This window comes from Podarcis liolepis, assembly GCF_965112155.1.
Source record: "Podarcis liolepis genome assembly, chromosome: 8".
NCBI classification, from domain to species: Eukaryota; Metazoa; Chordata; class Lepidosauria; order Squamata; family Lacertidae; genus Podarcis; species Podarcis liolepis.
The window spans coordinates 41,602,116-41,624,005 of record NC_139560.1 but is presented as its reverse complement, the minus strand read 5'-3'; the positions used below and the strand labels follow the sequence as shown (position 1 = coordinate 41,624,005).

General features: G+C 38.7%; 1 protein-coding gene and 1 long non-coding RNA gene across 5 annotated transcripts in view; one reads left to right on the top strand and one right to left on the bottom strand.

Moving 5' to 3' along the window:
• Positions 1-760: 760 nt before the first annotated feature.
• NOL4 (nucleolar protein 4) overlaps positions 761-21,890 on the bottom strand; it is a 109,735-nt gene continuing 88,605 nt past the window's right edge. For 3 of the 4 annotated variants that reach the window (XM_083517763.1, XM_083517766.1, XM_083517765.1), the window contains 4 exons: positions 21,451-21,642; positions 11,242-11,355; positions 6,596-6,776; positions 761-2,713 (listed from right to left, as the gene is read on the bottom strand). In XM_083517763.1, coding sequence (XP_083373889.1) covers positions 2,520-2,713; positions 6,596-6,776; positions 11,242-11,355; positions 21,451-21,642 — 681 coding nt within the window. In that variant the 3' untranslated portion in view covers positions 761-2,519. The remainder of the gene's footprint in view (positions 2,714-6,595; positions 6,777-11,241; positions 11,356-21,450; positions 21,643-21,890) is intronic. The other variant, XM_083517764.1, reaches the window with a different exon arrangement.
• Positions 12,170-12,894, top strand: LOC310713545. The gene is made up of 2 exons (XR_014529329.1): positions 12,170-12,228; positions 12,426-12,894. It is a non-coding gene; the product is annotated as an uncharacterized lncRNA (long non-coding RNA).

Here is a 21,890-nt window from a genome sequence, read left to right as displayed (position 1 = left end):
CCTAGGGCTTGCCGATCAGAAGGTCAGTGGTTCAAATCCCCGTGACGGGGTGAGCTCCCATTCCTCAGTCCCTGCTCCTGCCAACCTAGCAGTTCGAAAGCACAAAGTGCAAGTAGATAAATAGATACCACTCCGGTGGGAAGGTAAACGCCGTTTCCGTGCTCTGCTCTGGTTCATCAGAAGCGGCTTTGTCATGCTGGCCACATGACCTGGAAAAACTGTCTGCGGACAAACATCGGCTCCTTCGACCAGTAAAGCGAGATGAGCGCCACAACCCCAGAGTTGTCCGCAACTGGACTTAACTGTCAGGGGTCCTTTACATTTGCCTATATTTGTAGACAAAGCTCAGGAAAGTTTCAGCTTATCGTGAATGGCCAAAATATTGCTGCATCCCTAACAGGTAGTAAAGGAACAGCCAGCAGGGACCAGGATGCTGGGAGTGTGTTATAAATGCATATTGCAGCAAAGCTCCTTGCACCACGCTCTTGGCATATAGAAGGGGAACTCAAAATAGCGAGATTGAGTGGTCTTGACCTCAGCTAAAATGTAGACAAGATTGGCTGCAAGATTTATGCCAAACATGCCTCTAAATAGTACTTAACTAACCACTTTATCCACTCAGACACATATTTCTTTAGCAATTTTCTCCAACTTCTCGTCTAAATTGGATTTTAAACTGCAGCTTCCTGTTTTAGAAGACAACAGTGTTCAGAAAATATTAACCTTTCAGTATGCTAAAACATTGTTGCACAGGCCTGTATTGAAACACAGATGTTTGTTTATTTACCCAAACAAAAACAGAGGAATTTTTCCCAGCCCTCTTTTTTAAAAAATTTCATTTAAATTTGTGAACTCAAAGTCCACAACTTAAAAGAAAGATTTGTGTATTTAGATATCTCCAAAACACTCATTTCAATAGGCTTTTTCACATTGATATTCACCAACAGTATCACAAAAGTTGTTTTTTTTAAAACATAACTGTAAGCAACAGTAATTCTAGAAACACTAAAGGGAAAAAAGCATAGCAATGTCCACAGTTACAAGAAAAAGTGCACATTACTTTGTCACAATCACAGTCATTACTTGAAAAACTATATGTAACAAGTAGATAGAAAATATCACTGATGCCTTAAACTCATTGTCAAAAACCAAATTACATAAAAATTGTACACAAAATAAGGCAAATTCAGGAATGCACAAGGAACTTGTTATTTAACAAAAACTAAACATCAGAACAGATATTACAATAAGCAAGAACTAAAATACCTCTCTCTAAATACATAAAAAATAAGCTTTCCTTAGCGCACAACAAAAACACAATTGATGTGTATTTGACATCATAAAATAAGAAATTTGGGGTTGGGGAAATCAGGAGAAGGGGACTTTGCTTAAGTGGCAGCTGCATCCTTTACAATTTTTGTACAGTTTTTAGTTCAGTGTTAACATTATAAAATCACATCAGAAGTGTCAATGGCCCTTTTCAGTTATGTATTCATTTAAAAAGAAATAAAGAAATAAATACACACAAGAGTGCAAATTTTCCGATTGTCACTTGCAACCTCTTCACATTCAATCATCTACATCCATTCACTACTAGAAGGACTTGTACAAGACAGCAGCAGCAGCAATCCTGGAGTTAAGTGAGCTAGCTTGTAGGAAACCACTTTTAAAAAAGAAATTTTTAAAAAATGATATGCCTTTTTAAAAACAACCCTCACATCTTTATTAATTGCTAATAAAGCTGCAACTCATTATGAAATGGAGGCAAAAATGGTTTAAGTTCAGGAAATGTCTACTTCCTTTGGAAGTCACTCCAGAGATATTTACGTATATTGGGATCCACCAGGGAATGGGCTGCCCAGCACAAAAAGGTACTCGCTGTGGAACAGATGTGGATTGGAGTGGGGGACAGAGATTTCAGAGAAGAGGACTTAACAATAACTCCTCAAAACATTATTTGAAAAATCAGTGAAAAATTTACCAAAGTAAAAATGATCAATTTAGAATGAGAACCAACATTTTTGTCTTGTTTTTTTTCTATAAAAATTACATTTTCTTTAAAATACAAGATCCTTTTCATTGCAATTGCATCCTGTTAACAACAGGGCATTTGGCAACATTTTGCCATATAATGCAGCTTTGAGTCCACTGAGTCAATAGCACATTCCACTAATATTGCACTTGGATTTTGGACCAATTTTGAACCCCCAGCATCTTCTACTTCCATCCGTGTTAGAACGAGTTTAGCATTTCTAGCCACTTTTTGCTGTTGATGCTGATACACAAAAACAAACAAACATAAAGCAATAGGCTGGATATATTAAAAATACCTCAGAGATATCAGAGGTCCAAGTTCACTTGAAGAACCCTAACACACCAAGAACATCAAGAACAATGTGGCATTATGGTAATCAACTCGTCAACAAGACTGTGCAGTAATTGAAAGATCTGCTCTGGGAGATCAAAATGTCATTAGTGGAAATTCTGTGATAAAACTAGGTCAGCAGGATGCTGATGTCTCAGTTCTGCTGCAAAATAAGGTTTTCCAGTTCATCTGCAGAACGCAATAAAAATGCAGCTGATTCTCGGTATCCTGCAACCAGTTGCCGTACTGCATTAATTTCAGTTGGACTCAGCTGAGGTCTGGAGCTGCTACTGCTGGAAGATCCAGAAGTGGTTGCTAACTGTCTTTTCATACTGAGATCAGTTGGACCTGCAATTGACAAATGGAAGCTGGTGAAACATCAGGCAACCCTAATCGTGACTTGCTACTTGCTAGACACATCTCAGTAAGAGACCAAATGTACAAGCAAAAAGGGACAAACATGGCTTATGGTGCAGTTGTGTACATGCGTACTAAGAGACAATTTGACAAAGGACTGAAGGTTAAAATTAGTGATTGCTTGATTGGCGCATTTATTGTGTCAACTTATTCCATAATAAATTTGTTAGTCTTAAAGGTCCATCAAGACTTTGCTCATTTTGTTGCAGTGGACTAGCATGGCTACTCCTCTGAAAATGGCAATTGGTGACTTGTTTCATTAGTTCATATATTACTTTATTTAGCTTTTACCAACCTTACCATTACAATTCTGTTATCAAAGTGATGATGCTAATGTGGTTGTGCACAAAACGGTCTTCTAGTTCCAGAAGTCTCAATTTTTAAACCATAAATAGATGGCAACAAAGCAAACGTGCATGTATGCAAGGGGGGGGTGGTTTCTTGTCTGGAGGGGGTATCATCATACCCAAGAACAAACTTAAGTAATGCACCCCTCATCATTGCTACTGCTCTTACTGTTTACATAGCACCAAAGTAAATGGCAGTGTATAGACAGACACTTGCTCCGATCCACCCTTAGCCCACACTCACCCACTGTATTCTGAGCCAGAGGGCGTATGATGCCGCATTTATAAAGGCAATGGGGTCTCAGCCTGACCAGTGCCTATACAGAAGAATGCCTGGAAACCCTATGTAAACTATTTAGAGCTTTCCATAGGCACAGTGGGATATGATGTGAATCATCATAATAACAAAGGCAATGTCAAATAGATAGCATCCAGAGGATTGGTACAGGGTCCCCAGTTTCATCAAGCAGTAAATTTCTGGGCCACCTCAGGGAATGCATAGTTTCCTGGAGTCTTACAAAATAGCCCCACGTGGCTTCCAGTATAGCTGCCTGTGATTTGAGAATGTAAAGCAGTTTTTATTTTTGCATGGTTTGCATTTATTGTTTTTTATTTTAAAAATACTCCCCTCTCAAATGCAAGTTTTGACACAAAAGTAGAAATATGGGCCACCTGCAAAATCTAGGGAGTCTTCCTACCCTTCGGTGCAAATTTTGAGGGTGCACGCACAGACAGCATTGGATACAACTTGTCTCTGCCTTACTTTCTTGGTGTTTGTGTGTGTGTGTGTGTGGTTGCTGGCCTTGAGATCATTTAAGGCAATAGTGATGACGCATGCTCTCAATGGCACTTGAATTTATTTCCCCTTGCTATTTGGTACATGTGTATGGGTGTGCAGGCAGAAAACTTTGTTGTAGCTGGCGGCATGGGGTAAAAAATCTGTAGCTCTACCAGCTCCAAAAGTCACCAGCTGCCAGTGTTTGTTGCACATTTTTGTGAGTCAGCATTGCTTGCTCTCTCATGCGTACAGAAGTACAGTTTCTTCTAGAGCAGCAAATTAAACCTGATGTTAAAAAATCTTCCCTGTCACATCATTTCCAATGCTCACTGGATATCATTTCTCTAGCCATCAGTGAGGTGACTCAGTCAGTCATTTATTTTGTAACTTGTAACTGACTATGGTTTATGGATTCATTTAAGTTGCATAGACATCACATATTTTTGGAAGCTAAGTAGTTCTTGTTTTAACTAAATCATTCAAAATGCTACAAGCACTGCGAATCTCCTCCAAGAGCTAGACGTTCATTTATCATATTAGCTGCTGAGTAAATCTGACATTAAATACACTGCTGGACAAATGACTTGCAAGATTTAACATGAGGTAGTTATTGCCTCATAAATTACTCATTGGCAGCATCAATTACTTAGAATTCTAAAATGCAGGTCAGATATATGATACGGCAGCTTATTTCACTGATCAAAGCACTGATGGCTCATGAGTAGCAAAGCCATATGTGAGTTATTTCTGCAATAACCCACCTCAGCTCCTAGAATGGGACACCCAGTTGGATACTTAATAGTCTGTTGGAGACAATAGGCCCTGGTAAATCCAACCATTACCTTTAAGTTGATCATTAATATTATAGACAATAATTTATAACAGCAATAGATAATTCTAAAAAGTGCAAGGCTGTCTAGACACTGTGATAAGACGTAAAATAACTTTTTGGTTCTGGGAATTAACTGTGGCCAGGATCCAAAGAACCATGAAACTAGATTCATAAACTAGGGTCCATTTACACCTTCCTTTAAAACAAGGGGGGAAAGCAGACCCCTATTTGTTGCGCGGAATACTGTTTCTGAAACGGAGAAGTCTTTCTGAAACCGTCTATGAGCAGGGGCTCAGCTTGGAAAGGGAAGAATATTAAAAGGTTTTGTATCCAGAAGCCCCTTGCAGAAGCCTAAGTAGATATTTGTTTAAATTTTTTTTGGCTGTGATACAGTTTGGGAGATGAAGGCACCACCTTGTTATTGAAAAAGGTGCATGTTGCTTATGTGTTCTACTTTCAGCTGAAAATGTTAGACAAGCAGGTGTTTGGGTTCACCTCCTGTCAGATGCTTTCAGGATGCTTTGGGAATCGCAACCACCACCTTTCACTGTGTCTATGGAGAAGAATACAGGAAGATTCCACTCACTGCATTGCTGTTAATATCTTTGCAGGCCTGGCCAGGCTAGGAAGAACCGCAATAAAACTGGCACATTTCTTTCTCTTCTCAGCAGGGGCTGGGTTAAGCAGCTCCTACCACGCCTCCACTTAAAACCACAGTGTCCTGAGCTGCTTTTCATTAAAATTTGCGTAGTATGTATACTTTGTGTTTTCTTTTTAACCAGTTTCTCAATTGATGGATTAATTATAGTCAGTAAAGCTGAAAAAATGATTTTTAAACTCTGTGCTTTTATTTTATTTTGAAATCAGCGTAATTATGGTACCTATAGTTTAAGAATACTAACAGTTACAGTATCCATTATCAAATTACACTGCCACTCATTTGTAATCCTTAGAGATGAAATTTTATTAATAAGTGTTGCCTTAGTGTTATAGTTGCTTTTACCAGTTGAAACAATGGTCTAATACATTTGTCTTTCTCCATTGGGACTGCAGTGCTAAGCATAATTGATGGGAAGGAAGTTCCATTAAACTAACTGCTCACTTCTGAATAAACATGTATGAGGATCAGGATGAAATACAGCCGTCATTCCAATAAGTTGCTGCTTCAACTATTAGGCCTGGGAGACCAGGGTTCAAATTCCCATTCAGCTATGAAGCTCACTGTCTGACCTCAGGCAAGTAACTCTTGGCCTAACCTATTTCATAGGGTTGTTGTGGGGATTAAATGAGGAGAGGAAGAACCAGGTATGCTACATTTGAGCTCCTTGGAGAAAAAGGTGGGCTATAATGCAAATAACAACCACCACAAGGGGATTATAATCACTTAGATTTGATCCTGTGCCAATCAGGCCTACGTCTTCGTGATGCTCTCTGTGTGTGAAGTATTAATGAAAGCATACAAACAAGCCCTTTAAGGTGCCTGTTCTCCATAAGTGGAACTCCCTGTTCCATGTGTTCCGAAAGAATCGAAACATCTTCTGGGAGCAATGCTTATCCTTTTCAATTTGATGTGAGTGAGCAGTACTCTCCATCCTGTATTATATAGAGATAGGTTTTTTCTCTCAGACAAGGAATGGCTGGTTAAAATCATCTGAAGTAATTTGTGCCCATTAAGACTGTATTAGCACAGGAGTACTTAAGTCCACAGATATGGAATATATTGGATAATTTATAGTCTGTAACAAAAACATGCAATGTTTTTCATCTTAAACACTGCCAGGATTGGGCGGGGGGAGGGGAGATTCATGCATGCAAATATAAATGCAGAAATCTGGTAAAAAATAAATAAAACTCACCGCTGGTAGAAGCATCGCTGAGATTTAGCAAACCTCCTCCTAACCCTCTGTAACTATGGTAACTGTAGGTCCCATTTCCATTTATGTACAACACCTCCTGTGTGCTGGAAACAGCTGATGTTGAGTAAGTGACCTGGGTTGGTTCCTGTTTATATGGTTTGTCAGCTGGAGCAGTCTCATCCTGCAAGAACAATGGTTCAGCGGACAGTGTCAAATCACTGCTGCATTTTTCTCCTTGAATGAAGAAGACATATTGTTATTCAATAGACTTTCCTTGCACTACTTTGAAAACAGGTTAAAGGAAATGTGAAACAAGCACATACAAGTTTTTTAATTGACACTTTTATCTGTCGGAAAGAAAACATGAGAACTCTGGCAGGTTATAGATGTCTTGTAGCAGAAATTGTCATTTACGGGTGTAGCTACAGTATAGTCAGCTCTATTCAGCCTATCAATGCCCACAATCTTTGCTCTAAAAAGCAACATTGGAGAATCTCTGGCTTGTGGGCCTAATGGAACCCAGCAGGATTTCTAATTTGGTCTGCAAGGCTGTTTTCCATAAACCCCACCTGCCTGCCCTGAACCTGATAAGTCATATAATATGGCTCTATGTTGAAAGTGGGCTTTGCAGACATTGACCAGTGACACTTGCAAAGTCCTGTACCTTTGCCCATGTGGTTTGATTTCAAACTGAACAGGCAAAGGAAGGTTTGCAGGCATCACCAATCAGCTGATTGTTGGTGCCTGCAAAGCACTGTGCATTTGTCCGTGCAAACTGATTTTAAAACCACATAGGCAAAGGAAAATGCTTCACCTGGTGATGTCAGGTGGCTGACATGGGGTAGAGTCACCCCTGCCCCCCGCCCCATTAAATTGGCCTGTAGGAATAGTTCTGGGGAGGTCAGAATTCAGCCCACCAATCCAGTTCCCCACTCCTATGTTTTGTGTCATGGGAAACTCAGCTCTAAATGCAGATATAAGTGGCAGGCAAAGAAAATATATATATTATATTATTTTTTGCTGGAAGAATCAATTGAGATTCTTTCAAAAAGCAAGAATTACTTTGGCAGCTAGAAAGTTCATCCCCATGGGTGCTAGGAAGTGGTAGAAAATAACGGTAGGAAAGTCATCATAGAATCATGGGTCTGTAAGGAACATGAAATGATCTGGCCCTCATGCCCTGTGACACACCAATTTGCTATCAGGGTTCATTGAATTTGTGAAGAGACTATGTGGGCTGGATCACACCTCCTTTCCCCCCACATTCAGCTGTATGTTTTCTGTGCCTGACGAAGGGCAAGAATTCCCATCTCACTAAGGGCAATTCTCTGCATTTTCCTACTCCCCCTTCCACGTGTTCATTGGATGTGGAAAGGCTCTTTCTAACGCCCGTAGAGATGGACCTCATGGTTCCGTATGTTATAAACATAAAGCTGGAGTGTATAAAATCCACCATGTCTTGAAAGCTTTGCACTTTAAGACTTCTTAAGGAGTGTATCTTCCTGTATAAACCCACTCACCAGTTGGTCTTGTTAGCAGGCCTTACTGTCTGTGACATCTTGGAGGCAGTTTTGGACAGTACTAGCTCAAAATTGGGCTCTTTCAGCAACCACCCTATATTTTTCTCTTCCCTAAGGAGGTGGGTAACCAACCTCTGATGGTTTTTTGAAAGTGGAGTAAAGGCTTCTGACAAGTTTTGGTAAACAATAGTGCCATCAGTATTGTTTTCTATGGTGGGTTATAGTCTGATATTGTTGCATTACAGTTGCATGGGGCTGTCATTAGGAGCTCCTGCACTTAAAAAACTACCACTAAACCACAGGGAGTCATATAAATGTGGAATAGACAAAATGCACCATCAAGTGCAACTTCCTGCCTAAACCTAACCTTATCAAAGATCACTCACCCTATTTTTTTATATCCTTGAATATGTGGCAGGAAGGATATGTGGTAACATTTAAGAGGTCTTCCATCAATTCTCTGGCCACAGTGAGTGCATACACCATCCTAAGTTAATTGTATCAATAACAGTCTAACCTGCTCTAAAAGATCTAAAGTAATTTATTACATAGTTTGATTTTGAATCTGTTCTATTAACAGCTGAATGAAATCTTTTAGATTCTATTTTAGATTCCAGAATAGACTCCCCACTCAATATCATTAGAGGAAGTGCGGTGTATTGTTTTGGAAAGGCAAAAAAGAGACACTGTATTTAGGAATTCTAAAGAAAGCACATCAGGTGCAAGAATTGAACTGGAAGGATGCAGTTTTCATGTAGGTGGGAATGCATATCCTCTTCCAGTTCCATCAAGTATTGCATGTTACTAGCTGTGTATAACTGGGACAGGATTGGGGGTATTCTGTTTAGTGTTTCAGTCTCATTGGGCGGGGTCATTTTTTGCACATAAACTAGTAAAAATATCTTGACACAATCTTGTGTTTTTCATTAGTTTTAATTCTTCTGGGCTTGACCTAGTTTAAATTTTATGAGCAATAAACTTGAAAGCTCAAATTACGGAATAGTGTTTTGGCATATCATAGTGCCCAAGAATTCCTTTCAATTTCAATAAGGTTATAGAGTTGATGTGATCAGTAGAGATGGAAATTTTTATCTCTAAACAGGGACTAGATGCTGTTTGGCTCTTGTTTTGGTTCATTAAACCCCATTAACACTAAGTGTTCTGAGATCATTATCTGCTCCCAGAATAAAAATGCATTAACCCCACAGTATCATGAGGCAGTTAAACTGAATAACTCAGTATATTTTGACCCATGTAAAATCTGCCCCACCCCACCCCACCCCCTCTTTTTTTCGAGGAGCCAAAATAAATTGAGTTTTCCAGGCAAAATCATACTTGTTCTGGTTGCAGTGCAAACTTTATCTCAGGCAATTAGCCCACTTGTTCTCATAAGTCTGGAGGTCTAGTGGTTTTCTCTTCTCATTTTCTATCAAACTAGAAGTAGGTAGGGGTGTGCCATAGTCCTGGCCTCATGGCAGCATACCAGGTCCCCTGCAAAGGTGTGTCTGCACCATCCCAGTACATGATAGCAATGCTTATGCTGGGAGGCCAGGCCTAGAGTGCCACCCCTCCTCACTGGCTGCTGCTATATCAAGCATAGCAAGATTTACTAAGGCATCTTCAAACAGGCGTTATACTGTGTTGTAATGGCACCCTGATTGTGTGACAGCACCCTCAAGCCAACCCCCCCCCCATTAGAATAAAGATTCCGTTCCGGAGCCCTGTTTGCATCCTGAAGCGAACGCAACCCGCGTCTGCGCATCTGCACGTGTCACGATTCACCGCTTCTGTGCATGCGCATGATGTCATTTTGAGCGTCTACGCATGTGCGAGCAGCGAAACCCGGAACTAACGCTTTCCGTTACTTCCGGGTCACCGTGGAGCGTAACCTGAAAACACTCAACCCGAAGCTACAGTGGTGCCCCGCAAGACGAATGCCTCGCAAGACGGAAAACTCGCTAGACGAAAGAGTTTTCCGTTTTGGAGGTGCTTCGCAAAACGAATCTCCTATGGGCTTGCTTCGCAAGACGAAAATGTCTTGCGAGTTCCTGCTGGTTTTTTTTCCTTCCCCCCCCCCTTTCCTAAGCCGCTAAGCCGCTTATCAGCTGATCCGATCAGCAGATAAGCCGCTAAAAGCCTCTAAAAGCCGTTAATAGCGCTAATAGCGCTAATCCGCTAATCCTTCAATGGGCTTGCTTCGCAAGATGAAAAAAACCGCTAGACGAAGAGAATCACAGAACGGATTCTTTTCGTCTTGCGAGGCACCACTGTACTTCAACCCGATGTATGACTGGTACATTACTTCTCATGTTACTGAAGAAGGCCATATTCCTTCAGAACAGAGGGAACTGGGGAAAAATAGTCCCCCATGCTTTTGGACGCGAACAGAACTCCATCAATCACAAGACTGGGTCTAACTCATTATGAATTATGTAATTTTGAGGGGAAAGGGATTTAAGATACAGTATTGCTGAAAATATCCTTGAACTGTTCTAAACAGAAATAACTCTTTAGAATTACTGGATTGCTACAATTGCAAAAATACAAATGCACATTTGAGAGTTTTATTCTTAATAATGCTGTACATTATTATTGCTATATTATAGTTGTCCACTATGTAAGTTTGTGATTAACAAAAAATATATACCTGTTTGTAAGAAAACCTCTAAGAGGTTTACAAAAATATAAAACAAAACATTAAAATTCTTGATGAAAACAGCTAAAAACTGGTATTTATAAACATCAAAAGATGAACATTATAAAATGAACACAAATTTATCTTAATTAACAGTTCATGGGTTTTTTTAAAAATTTATTCTACCTTTTTATATAAAGTATGATCAGTATGAAGGCTGGAGGCAGATCTGATATAAAGAAGAGCTCACAGCATGTTCTTCAGCCATGCTACACGTTGGCATTCACGATTAAACTGACAGCTGAGCATGCCAGAAAACAAACATTTTGAAGCCCATCTGCCTTGCTACCACTTTCTGCTCTCTCTGCAACCGCTATGGAGAACCTCTTATGTCTCCACAGAACACATTTTACAAAGTCTGTGATTATTGCTTGATCAGTCCACTGAGTCCTGGGTATGGATCATGAGACTTTCACCCCCAACGCCCATACCTGCTGTCGATCCAAGCGCATTCTTTTCGCAGCATTTCTGCTTTCGCTTTCACAGGCTGAAGCCAGGATACTCTCTGCTACTGCTGAAGTAAGGTGTGAGGGAATAGGCCGTGACTATGAAAGAGAGAGAGAGAGAGAAAGAGAAAGAAAGAAAGAAAGGGAGAGAGAATAATAAGAATTACAAGGATCATCGCCAGGTCAACAACAGTGCTTACAAGCAGCACATAGACTGGAGAGTTGGTTCATTGAAATGTATTTTGTTTCAACAGAAAGTGGAAATGGAGGTTATCAAGATGAAAAATGAAAACTAGTTAGAAACTAAAGCTGCAGTTCAGCCACTGATCCTCAACTACATCCTTCCACCAATATTGTACGTGGGTATTCGTAAGCCGGGGTGGTTAACCCCGTTTGGGTGGCCTTCCAGCCCTACTCAACAAAGTTTCCTATTTTCCCAACACCTCACTGATTTTGGCAGCAGCCAGGAAAGCAGGGAATTCAAGCAGACACAGTGCTGAGGTAGCTGCATATGGCCTTGGGGCCAAAAGAGGTTTAGCCATCCCTGCTCTTAAGGATGCATTTTGAAGAAACACTAGTATATTCCCACGACAGACAAGATCTGGTGTAATATAGTGGATATGAGACTGAGCTATGAATTTGGGAGCTCCTGGTTAAAATTTCACCTCTGCCATGAACTCACCAGGTAGCCCTTGGTAAGTTATTCTCTCTTAGCCTCAGCCACCCACCCTCTGAATTATGGGTGGCACAACTACTGACTTACCTTTCAGTCTTGTTGTAAGCATTACAGCTAGATGATGAATGTGAAGTGAACACTTGTAAGTGCTATGGAAGCACTGGGCAGGATTCACCTAACCAGCGGCAGAAGCCCTGCGCCAGGACTTCCAGTTGTGAAACAGGGCTTTCTTTTCCCCTTCTTCTTCCCTCATATGTCCCCTGAAATTGCCTTGGGATGTGTGTGTGTCATGAGCAGTGGCGTAGCGTGGGTTGTCAGCACCCGGGGCAAGGCAAGTAATTTGCGCCCCCTAACTTGTGGATTTGCGCCCCCTAACCCGTGGATTTGCGCCCCCTAACCCGTGGATTTGCGCCCCCTAACCCTAACCCCCAGATGTTGCGCCCGGTGCGGCCGGCCCCCCCTGCACCCCCCACGCTACGCCACTGGTCATGAGAACCCACAGAGTGGTGTGCCAGGGAAGAAGAGATGGTATATTTTCATCTGGCAAGCTGGAATGCTTGCAACAGACGGAACAACTGGAAGAGCACAATGCTGAATTTGGCCCATTACAGGAACATGCCTGATTTGAGTCTTATTTCATAATCATATTGGAATTGAAGAGCATGCTGTCCTTTTTACTTGAATGCATATCAAAGCATTCTCACATTTTCTTTGTATGTATTTTACCTGGAGAGTTGTAATGATGACAGCCTTAGTGTTTAAGCAGTATGTAATGTTTATTCACCTACTTGACTGTGAATTTCCCCATCTTCAAAAGAATTAACCCCCCCAAAGAAAAAAAATTAAGGGTGTGCATTAGTACTAGTCATCTTTATTATCATTCCACTATTGACTTGACTGATATACTTGACTGATAATCTACCTAGCCTGCTTTTACTTCTAAAAATGATCTATACAATCTACACATTCTCTGTTGTTTTATTTATTTATTTAAAGTGTACTGTTGGATTTTTGCTCAGTTAGCAACCCTGCAAACATAAACCTATGCTGAACATACAGGACATAAATTAAGTAAAGAAATACAAACTCAGAATAAATAGTCTTAGATAAATACTCTTTTTTGTTTGTTTATTCGTGCAATTATATTTGGTTTGACAATACTTATATTTTGTACTATTGATCTTCAGTCACCCCTAAGCCATCCAGTGAAATACTCAATGTAGACCCATTGCCTCACAAATGACACTGTCTTATATCTGCTACTTGCATTTCACAAAAGAGTCAGTTTTCACATTAAAATGTAAATAACTGATCCAAAGTGCACTGAAATGTGTCTGAACCATTCCATTCACTTAAGTAGTGTTTAAATTATCTGTTGGACATAAATGATGGTAAATCAATAATCAAAATTACACTTAACTATTGAACATGATGTAGAAATAAGATCTTGTTTAATAATAATAATAATAATAATAATAATAATAATAATAATAATAATAATAGAAGACTCCATTTGTAATAAGCTGGAGTTTGGGTATCAAAGTTTGGGACAGTAAATACTGTAAATAGAGGAAATTGGTTTCACAAATACCATATATGAGATAAGAATCAGTCCAAATTAAATACTCTTAAGGCCCTTTGAGGCATGTGGTTAACATACTCATTTAAATTGAAGCTTAATCCACCTTGGGCTGGATTGTGTGCTAAATAATTCTATATTTTAAATACAAATATTGCACTATATTGCAATATGGTGAAGACTCATGGTGAAGTGCAGGTAAGAAATCTGATGTAGTAGTAGTATTGGTAGCTACCCTTTTATTTCTGCTTTAAATTTAAACAGGACAGATGAGTTTTCAATTTTTTTGTATTTCAATTTTATTATATAACTTTGAAATATTTTTATTTTTTAAAATTAGAGCAGATGTTTCAGAGGGAAAGTCCATGTATTCCCCTGTAAAAATCTATCAGTTTTACAGCATCTGTTGAAATGTTGTGCATATAGGGAAACATACAGATGTACTCTCTACTTTAGTTCATTACTTTCATTTAAAATGAAGATGGTCAATAACAGTTCAGTCTTATATGTTCAACATTCTCCCAGGTTTGTATGTATGGGAGTGTAGCCTATAGTAGATTTGAGCATCCTCATGGCACCCTCCAGCTTCTTACTGTCAATGCCCATCACAAATATCAGCCTTGAGCATTGTAGACTGATGCTGGAATCCAGTCTCAAAGAACATATGACTCTGGTGGCTGATCACGATTTTACTGTGTTTTCTTTTCTGATATTACATTATAGTGGAAGCACAGTAAATCATGTGTTGCACCCTTCAAATGATGTTGTTTCATGCTGAGTCCACTAAACAGTATTTTAATTTTTTAAAAAAACCCAAATAATACTATAAGAAAGCTGATACTTTGATTCATCCAAAGACATCTATTTGCATTACAGGATCATTAAATACTATACCGAAAGTAACACATATGAAACAAACAGTTATAGCCAATTTGGCAGAAGGTCACTCAAGAATCTAAGTAGAATGGCACAGATACAAAATTATAAAAATGCTGTAAAATGGGTATTTGTTTCAGGGAATTTCCTGCTCCCCCTAAAAAGAATCAATATTGCCTGGTGTTGTAGGATCAGTCTGAGCTTCTGAATCTGTTCATTTGGCAGTGGTAATTACTTCCTAGTAAAAATACTTGAGATTGGGATGTAAGAATTTTTTATATAAAAGTCTCTTAAGTGGCAGCCAGGGAAACGTCTATAAAACATTTTCTTATTTCCAAAGGCATAAGGGAAAATACATAGCTACAACTGACCTTAGATTGCAATAAAATAATTACATATAGGGCACCCATTGGTTGATGTGCTGCACATCAGACGCTAGTTTTAATAGCGAAACCTATATGGCATGTGTTACCTCATTTGCTTGAATGTATAAAATCATCAGTAAATTTCTACAAGTAATACTAAGCATTTCTTTTTCAGTTCTATATGTAAATGTGCTTGTGTCCAAACAGCATCATCTACTTCAAAGCAGTATTTCTACATGTATATTTGGGATCTAAACCTTCTCTCAAACCGCCAACATGTTCTTCAAATGAAAATTTTGTCCTTAAAATACAGATATTTAGTGATTCTAGTTATGGAATACACAGTGGATCTTCTGTTTTATGCATAACAAGTACAACTTCAAAGGTCTAATAAAATACTTTGTCAATGAAACCAGAATACCTCAAGCAGAACATGAATATACTCACCAACATCTTGTTACAGAATTAAGACTGAAAAGGGATTCTTGAGAATAGAGGCATATTAAAACTCTCTCATACTGTAAAGCATGCAATGTAAAGTAGCACAATGCGCATGTTTGAGCAACATTCTGCATTACAAACTGAAGAACAGCACTGCACTCTGTTGGATGTCCTGATATTGTTCTAATGTAATAAGCTCTCATATCCCCGGTAAATATATAAAAGGATTTGTCATTTTAAGACTTGCAGCAGCGCTGCATTTTGACATCAGTTGTAATGCTTTTCATTCATTCTTGTCTGAGAATAAATGGAGGAAGCAAAATCTCAGTAACTGTTGGCAAAACCAGCCAGGGAGTGGAGGGATGGATGAGGCACAATAGGTTATAGCATTATTTTGATGGAGGACCTACAATGCAAATTAATTAGAGAATACATGTTTAATTTTCAAAAAAAGAAATTTCGTTTAACGCACAATCCACCTTGCTTACAATTCTAATGTTCTCATTCCAGACAGTATTCTACTTATAATAGACTAAAGGGTGTGTGTGTGTCTATTTGCCACAGACATCATGTTTAGCACAATTATCTAGGCTCTATATGATGTACAGCAGCAATAATTGCCCAAGATTACAATACAGCCAAAAAATGTAGTTACAGAAGGAAAAGAGGCAACAAACACATGTAGACCAATTAGTAATCTCTTTCCTGCTGCTGTGTATGTACATAATGCCAAATCCTGTCCCAATATATTCTTGCCTCAGTGAAATGAGTAGGGTGACTTGTAAAAGTAAAGACATACACAATCTGACAGGGCAAGAGCTGGATAATATGCCAGGTATATCTCCTGAGATTTGTGCTTTAGGATTTCATAATACGTTGATGTGATCTTTTCATGAGACAGATGTTCAGACAAGGCTGGTGGTTTGTAAAGGCAGGGAAGTGTGAAGAAGGGCTTGGCAAGCAGCCATCGTCAACAGGTAAATGAATGCAGAATACTGTATATATGGAGAAGGTTTGTCTTGTTAACTGAGTCTTCCCAAGGCAAGCCAGAAGTCACATGTTCCTCATGGTTTCATTAAGTTAAATGAGATTTAGGTACAGCCTTGGGTAAAAGTGTTTGAGTGCATGCATGTGCGCTCTCTCTCTCTCTCTCTCTCTCTCTCTCTCTCTCTCTCACACACACACACACACACACAAATGCACAGTTTGAAGTGAGTATGAATTTACGTTAGGCTGATATGTATTTTCCTCATCTCAGGAACAGCTCTGTCAAACTGTTGTGTTTCTGTTGTTGGTTGAGGAAAGGAAAGATCTACTAAGATGTTTGCCTTTTATTACCCAACAAATAGGACACCTGTAGCTGTACTGAGGCTGTGTTCTTTGTTGACTTTGTGTGAAACTATTTCAAGGTGGTATGGAAGCCCTTATCTCAGAAATTAGTTAACTCCTAGTATTGCCTACAGTTTCTATATTATCAATACTAGTGTGTTTTTTCTTAGAAGAGATTCATATAGATGATGGTCATCAGATATGAATGTGTGAACATGACATTCTTTTTTTAGGCAGGAAATTATAGCAGCAACAAAACTTTAAAGATACTTAGAGCAGATGTCATCCAAAAGGCACATTTTTTTGTCATTTTCCCCATCAACTGCCTTAATTATTTCCCGTGAGATGGGCAGATACTAATGAGAAAGAAGGCCTTTAGTTAAGAACTCTCTTCCAGATGTCCCCCTGCAGGGGAAGAATAATGAGGCTATTATCTGAAGGCCAGATCTTATTTACCAGTTCAGAATAAGTTGCAGAATCCCCTCTTTTTTTAGTATTACAAAATAATTTCTCCCTGGTGACCTGAAGATTTCAGGATCATTCTTTGATAGAGAATGTTTGAACTCTAGGCTGCTTATTGAAATGTGCTTTTGAAGAAAGAGTGAAAGGTTGAAGTTGCATTATTTGTTTTGAATTCTGTTCCTGAGACAGAACAGGAACAGATGAACGCATTTTCTTTTTCAGAGCAACCATATATTTATCACCAATATCTGAATGGATATGGTAGCAAGATATTTCAGGCACAGAAACTGCAATTCCTTAATAGCTATTAGAAGAATGATAAATAAAACTCTGCTAGGAATCTTTGACCAAAATAGTCTGATTAATATGTTAATGTAGGTTGCCTCTTCTTAAAAAGAAAAAAAAAAAAGTTTGGACATATAAAACTCAACCTTCCAAGACTGCAGCAACCAGGCCTTTGTCTAATGAAGCAATTTATGGCCTTTTAAACTGAGGCGGGGGGGTTTGTTTTTGTTTGATACAGTTATGTATTTTTGTGTTTTTATATTATAAACTGCCCTGTGATCCCTGGATGGACGGTATAGAAATTTAATTAATTATAATAATGAGAAAGCCATGCACACTATGGCTAGTACTAGCCCCAATATTTGGTCCATTATGGAACTTGCTACTGATATTTCTGCTTACCAAAGGAGTGGCTAATCCCCAGTTTGGGGCACTGATCAATTCCCCAAACAACCACCCCCAAATTTGGCAGAAGCAACAAAAAGTATAAAAGTAAAGACAGTAAAGCCCAGTGCACTAATGGAAGTGCAAGTTGCCCCCTGCCTGGTTATTAGATTAATAGTTTGCTGAATGGTGAGGGAACTATAAGTCCTTTCATCTCAGCCGATCTGCATGGGTCAACTGAGGAAGGAACCATCGCTGGTCTATCATGATGATCTGAAACCTGTGCTTTGACAAATGGTTCTGCAGGTTTGTTTCATTTCTTCAGATAGTTTTTGCATCCATTTTCATTGTGATCCTAATGGTGCCGTTCAAAATAAAAGCAGTATGATAACCTGTTGCTGTGTTATATACATTGACACCCAAAGAAATTGCTTCAGAATTTATATTATTTTATCCCTATTGTATTTCATAAACTAAAAGAAAGATGTATATTTTTCTACTACACTTGGTATACATGATATGGTTTGAGGTAGATCAGAGCAAGGCACACCTTCCACTAATTAATATATTTACATCTTCCAGAGCATCAAGTCATGGTGGTTGTTCCATAATTACACCTGAAATGCTACATGTCCTATAAACAATTTTAATTGTTCTGATATTTTCAGAAAGATTTATCAACTGAATCATGTGAAAAGTTGAATTTACGCCCAGACCTCTGTAGAAATTTCACTGTAACGCCTTACTACCATAATGATACAGTGATATAGTCACCATTCCTGCGGTATAAGTGATATTAAATAAGCAGTCAGTTAAACAACTTTGCTCCTTGTATTCTAATTACCTTTCAGTTATGTCATTACAGTGAAACAAATTTAGATTACAATCTAGATAGCACCAGACATTTCAAAATGATATGTTTTACAAGCATGGAGGCCATTTAATTCTTTATTTCTTCATATTGACATATATTAATCATCAGGATTTGAAACAAGCTTTAGCTGATGAAATGTAATAACAAGTGAAAAGAAATACTATTCCTGTTTGTCTTTGCAGCACTGCCAAATCTATCAAATTGAAACTGACCTATGCAGACAGTTTGTGTAGTGCCCTTCAAATAATAAGCCCCTCAAGCAAACCACCAAAAAGTCTTTATGAAACCTAGAGAGTCTATGGAGGCCATGTTCACATATCACGCCAAGACATAAACTTCCACAGCATGGGGGAGAGGAGCAAAGTTACCCAATCAGCTTATAAACCATAGTATAGGGCTTACTGAACATGGTCTCTCTGTCCTGACAGCAAATGCCTCAGGTTGAAGCGAAGGTGTGTTCAAACTAGGTTTCACTACCATTTAGAATGTCTGCCCATCTTCATCTTTCAAACTGGAAGTGACCATTCACATTCTATTCCACTAGTCTATCTTAAGGGAAGGACCATATTTCAATGCATCTTGCTTATAGAAGGTGCCAAATTCAATTCCTACCATCTCCGGTTAAAAGAACTTCAGAGAATATGATCATGAAAAACCTCTGTGAAGCATCATGGAGAGCCATTGCCAATCAGAGTAGACGATTCCGAGCTAGATAAACCAAAGGTCTAACTCTGGTTTCTCATACAGTCTCCACTGTTGAGGATCTGGTCTCTCAGCCTCATTTGCAACTGCTACTGTTATGCAATGATGCTGCTGAAATAAGGAACGTAAGACAGGGAGGTGTACACTCTGCTCAGGAGAAGACTTTGCTTGCTTTCACTCAACTATGGCAACAGCTTTTGGACACAGCTACTTCCACATGCATGAGGGAAGGAGATTAGTCCTGTGTTTTCATGGGGCAACAGCAGACCTGAAAAACTTGCTACCCCTACATGCTTTTTTATTTGGACAGTTATGTAGAGATATAAACAAGCACAGGCCTTTTTGGGATCATTCATGTTTGTAATTGTTCAGTGATGTGAACATGTGTATGAAATTTGGTCATATAAGACAGGAAAAATATTACTTCTTTGTAAATATATATATATTATACTCCATCAGTACCGTTATTAGAGCAGTGTATAAAGTTGTGAGATAAAATTAATCAAAGTTACCAAGATCAGACAGTTGCACAAAGACTTTTCATTTTATAAATAACTTAATTCAAATAAAACAAATGTAAAACTACACTATTTACTAGACTTCAATAATATATTGCCCATCAAATATTTCAAAACACAATATAACTCAACAATCAGATTTTCACATCCGATATTTTTCATGGTCTCTGCTCCCTTTCAATCTATAGTTCCCTTGTTCATAATCTGACTTGACTTGCATCAATTGTACAAATAGGACTTCCTGCATTTTTGCTTTTGTCCTAAGCTAGTGATTTCAGCAGATGTCGCAATTGGTTTTGAACACAGTCATTTAAGGTTCTGGAACAATGAATGGACATCAGAAGGAAGGAAGGAAAGGAGGAAGGAAGGAAAGAAGGAAGGAAGGAAGGAAGGAAGGAAGGAAGGAAGGAAGGAAGGAAGGAAGGAGCAACAAAATATAGACTGATTTATTGCTTTTATATAAAATACGGTTTTTTGGATGTATTTCTTAAAATGATATTTAAAAGGTAGATGATGTTTGAAAGTTATGAAAGGAAGGGTCTGAGGTTTGTTTTAGGACTTTTAATGGAAATGCTGGGATAATTTTCACAGGAGTTCTTCTTTTCTACTATAATGGGAAAGGATGCGTGTGGTGTGGTATTTTAACATTTAGTTGGTGTTCGATCATGGCAGCAAAAAAAAATGGTGTGTTTTTTCATTTCTCTCTCACTTTCTTTGAGAAATTAGAAAGGTTAAAAAGGCTCCCCATAATATTAATGTTGCAATTAAGAAATGATCCCTTAAAATCTTAATCCTATAAAGCAAAACTTTATTTAGTAAATTTATATCCTGCCTTTCCTCCCAAAGGAGCCCAGGGTGACAAACAATGAGTAATTTTAAACAATTTTGAAAATGCTGAAAGCATATTAATTTGATCCTAAGTGTTTTTCTATAGTCTTACATTGCTTAGGCTACATTGATTTGGTAAAATGCCAAATGTATGTGTGATTGTAGCATAAGCACCATTAAAAGCAGTTTTCATGTCTCTGACAAATGTTGTGGTAATTATGACAACAGGGCAACAATTAATACGCCCATTCCAAAATATAGAAAGATTCCCTTGCTATATTGACTCACCCACCACTAATGGCTGGACCCATGATTCTCACTGCTGCATCATGAAATATGTGCAGATCCCTGACGACATGATCAGATCTGTCAGCTTGGAATGTGTATATCATATGCTTGGGAGGAAGGCCTAGATTGACTAGATTGACATGCCATCCTAAAGATAATCAGTAGGTAGCCATGTGTACATGGCATGTCCAGTTTCACGTATGCATCCCACTACTACCAACGTGTACCTGTAGATTCAGGCCACTATATCATCTCTACAGGAGTCAGAATGATGACCCCGCAAAAATAAACAAGCAATATTTCTCTTTTGCTTGTTCCTTTACATCTTGAGGAGCTCTTCATTTTTTAAAATGAATTTCTATTTGAAATAACTGCAAACTGCATTTTTAAAGGCATTTCAAATGCACTGGAGAAAGGGTGGGGGGGATCCAGGTAATATGAAAGGAGGAAGAATAACCTCTGACCTGACATTACCAAAAATACAAATAAAAAGAGACACTAAGATGAAAACAAAATAGTGTCATGGATTTACATATGGGGTTTTTGATGGAAACTAGGGCTGGGGTTTTTTTTAGATCAAAACTCACCATCTCAAAACCACTCCTTTTCATCCGCCTGCAGGACTTGAGGTAAGTACGTATACGCTTTCTGGCACGCTCTTGGTACTCAGGGAATTGTCGCCTGCATGAGTCAATGATAGCCTGGATCTTTTCTTTGGGCTGCTTAGAGATTGGGACCATTCGGTCCAAGTTTTCATCTACAAACAGCCTGACAAACATCTGTTGGCAAGAGGGAGACAGAGGAGAAGGTTTTGGAGGGGTGGTGTTCTCTTCTCTTTCTAAGCTTCCTGGCTCACTTACAGAGAGGAAGACATTTTCTTTATTTTTATTTTTATTTATTTACACAGTGAAGAGCTTTGTAATGGAAAGTCAGAAATGCTAAGCAAGCAAGGATTTTGTTTTAGGATTGACAAAAAAGAAGACAAGAAAAGATTAGGCTGTAGTGTATAGAAATTGTGAGGGAAATA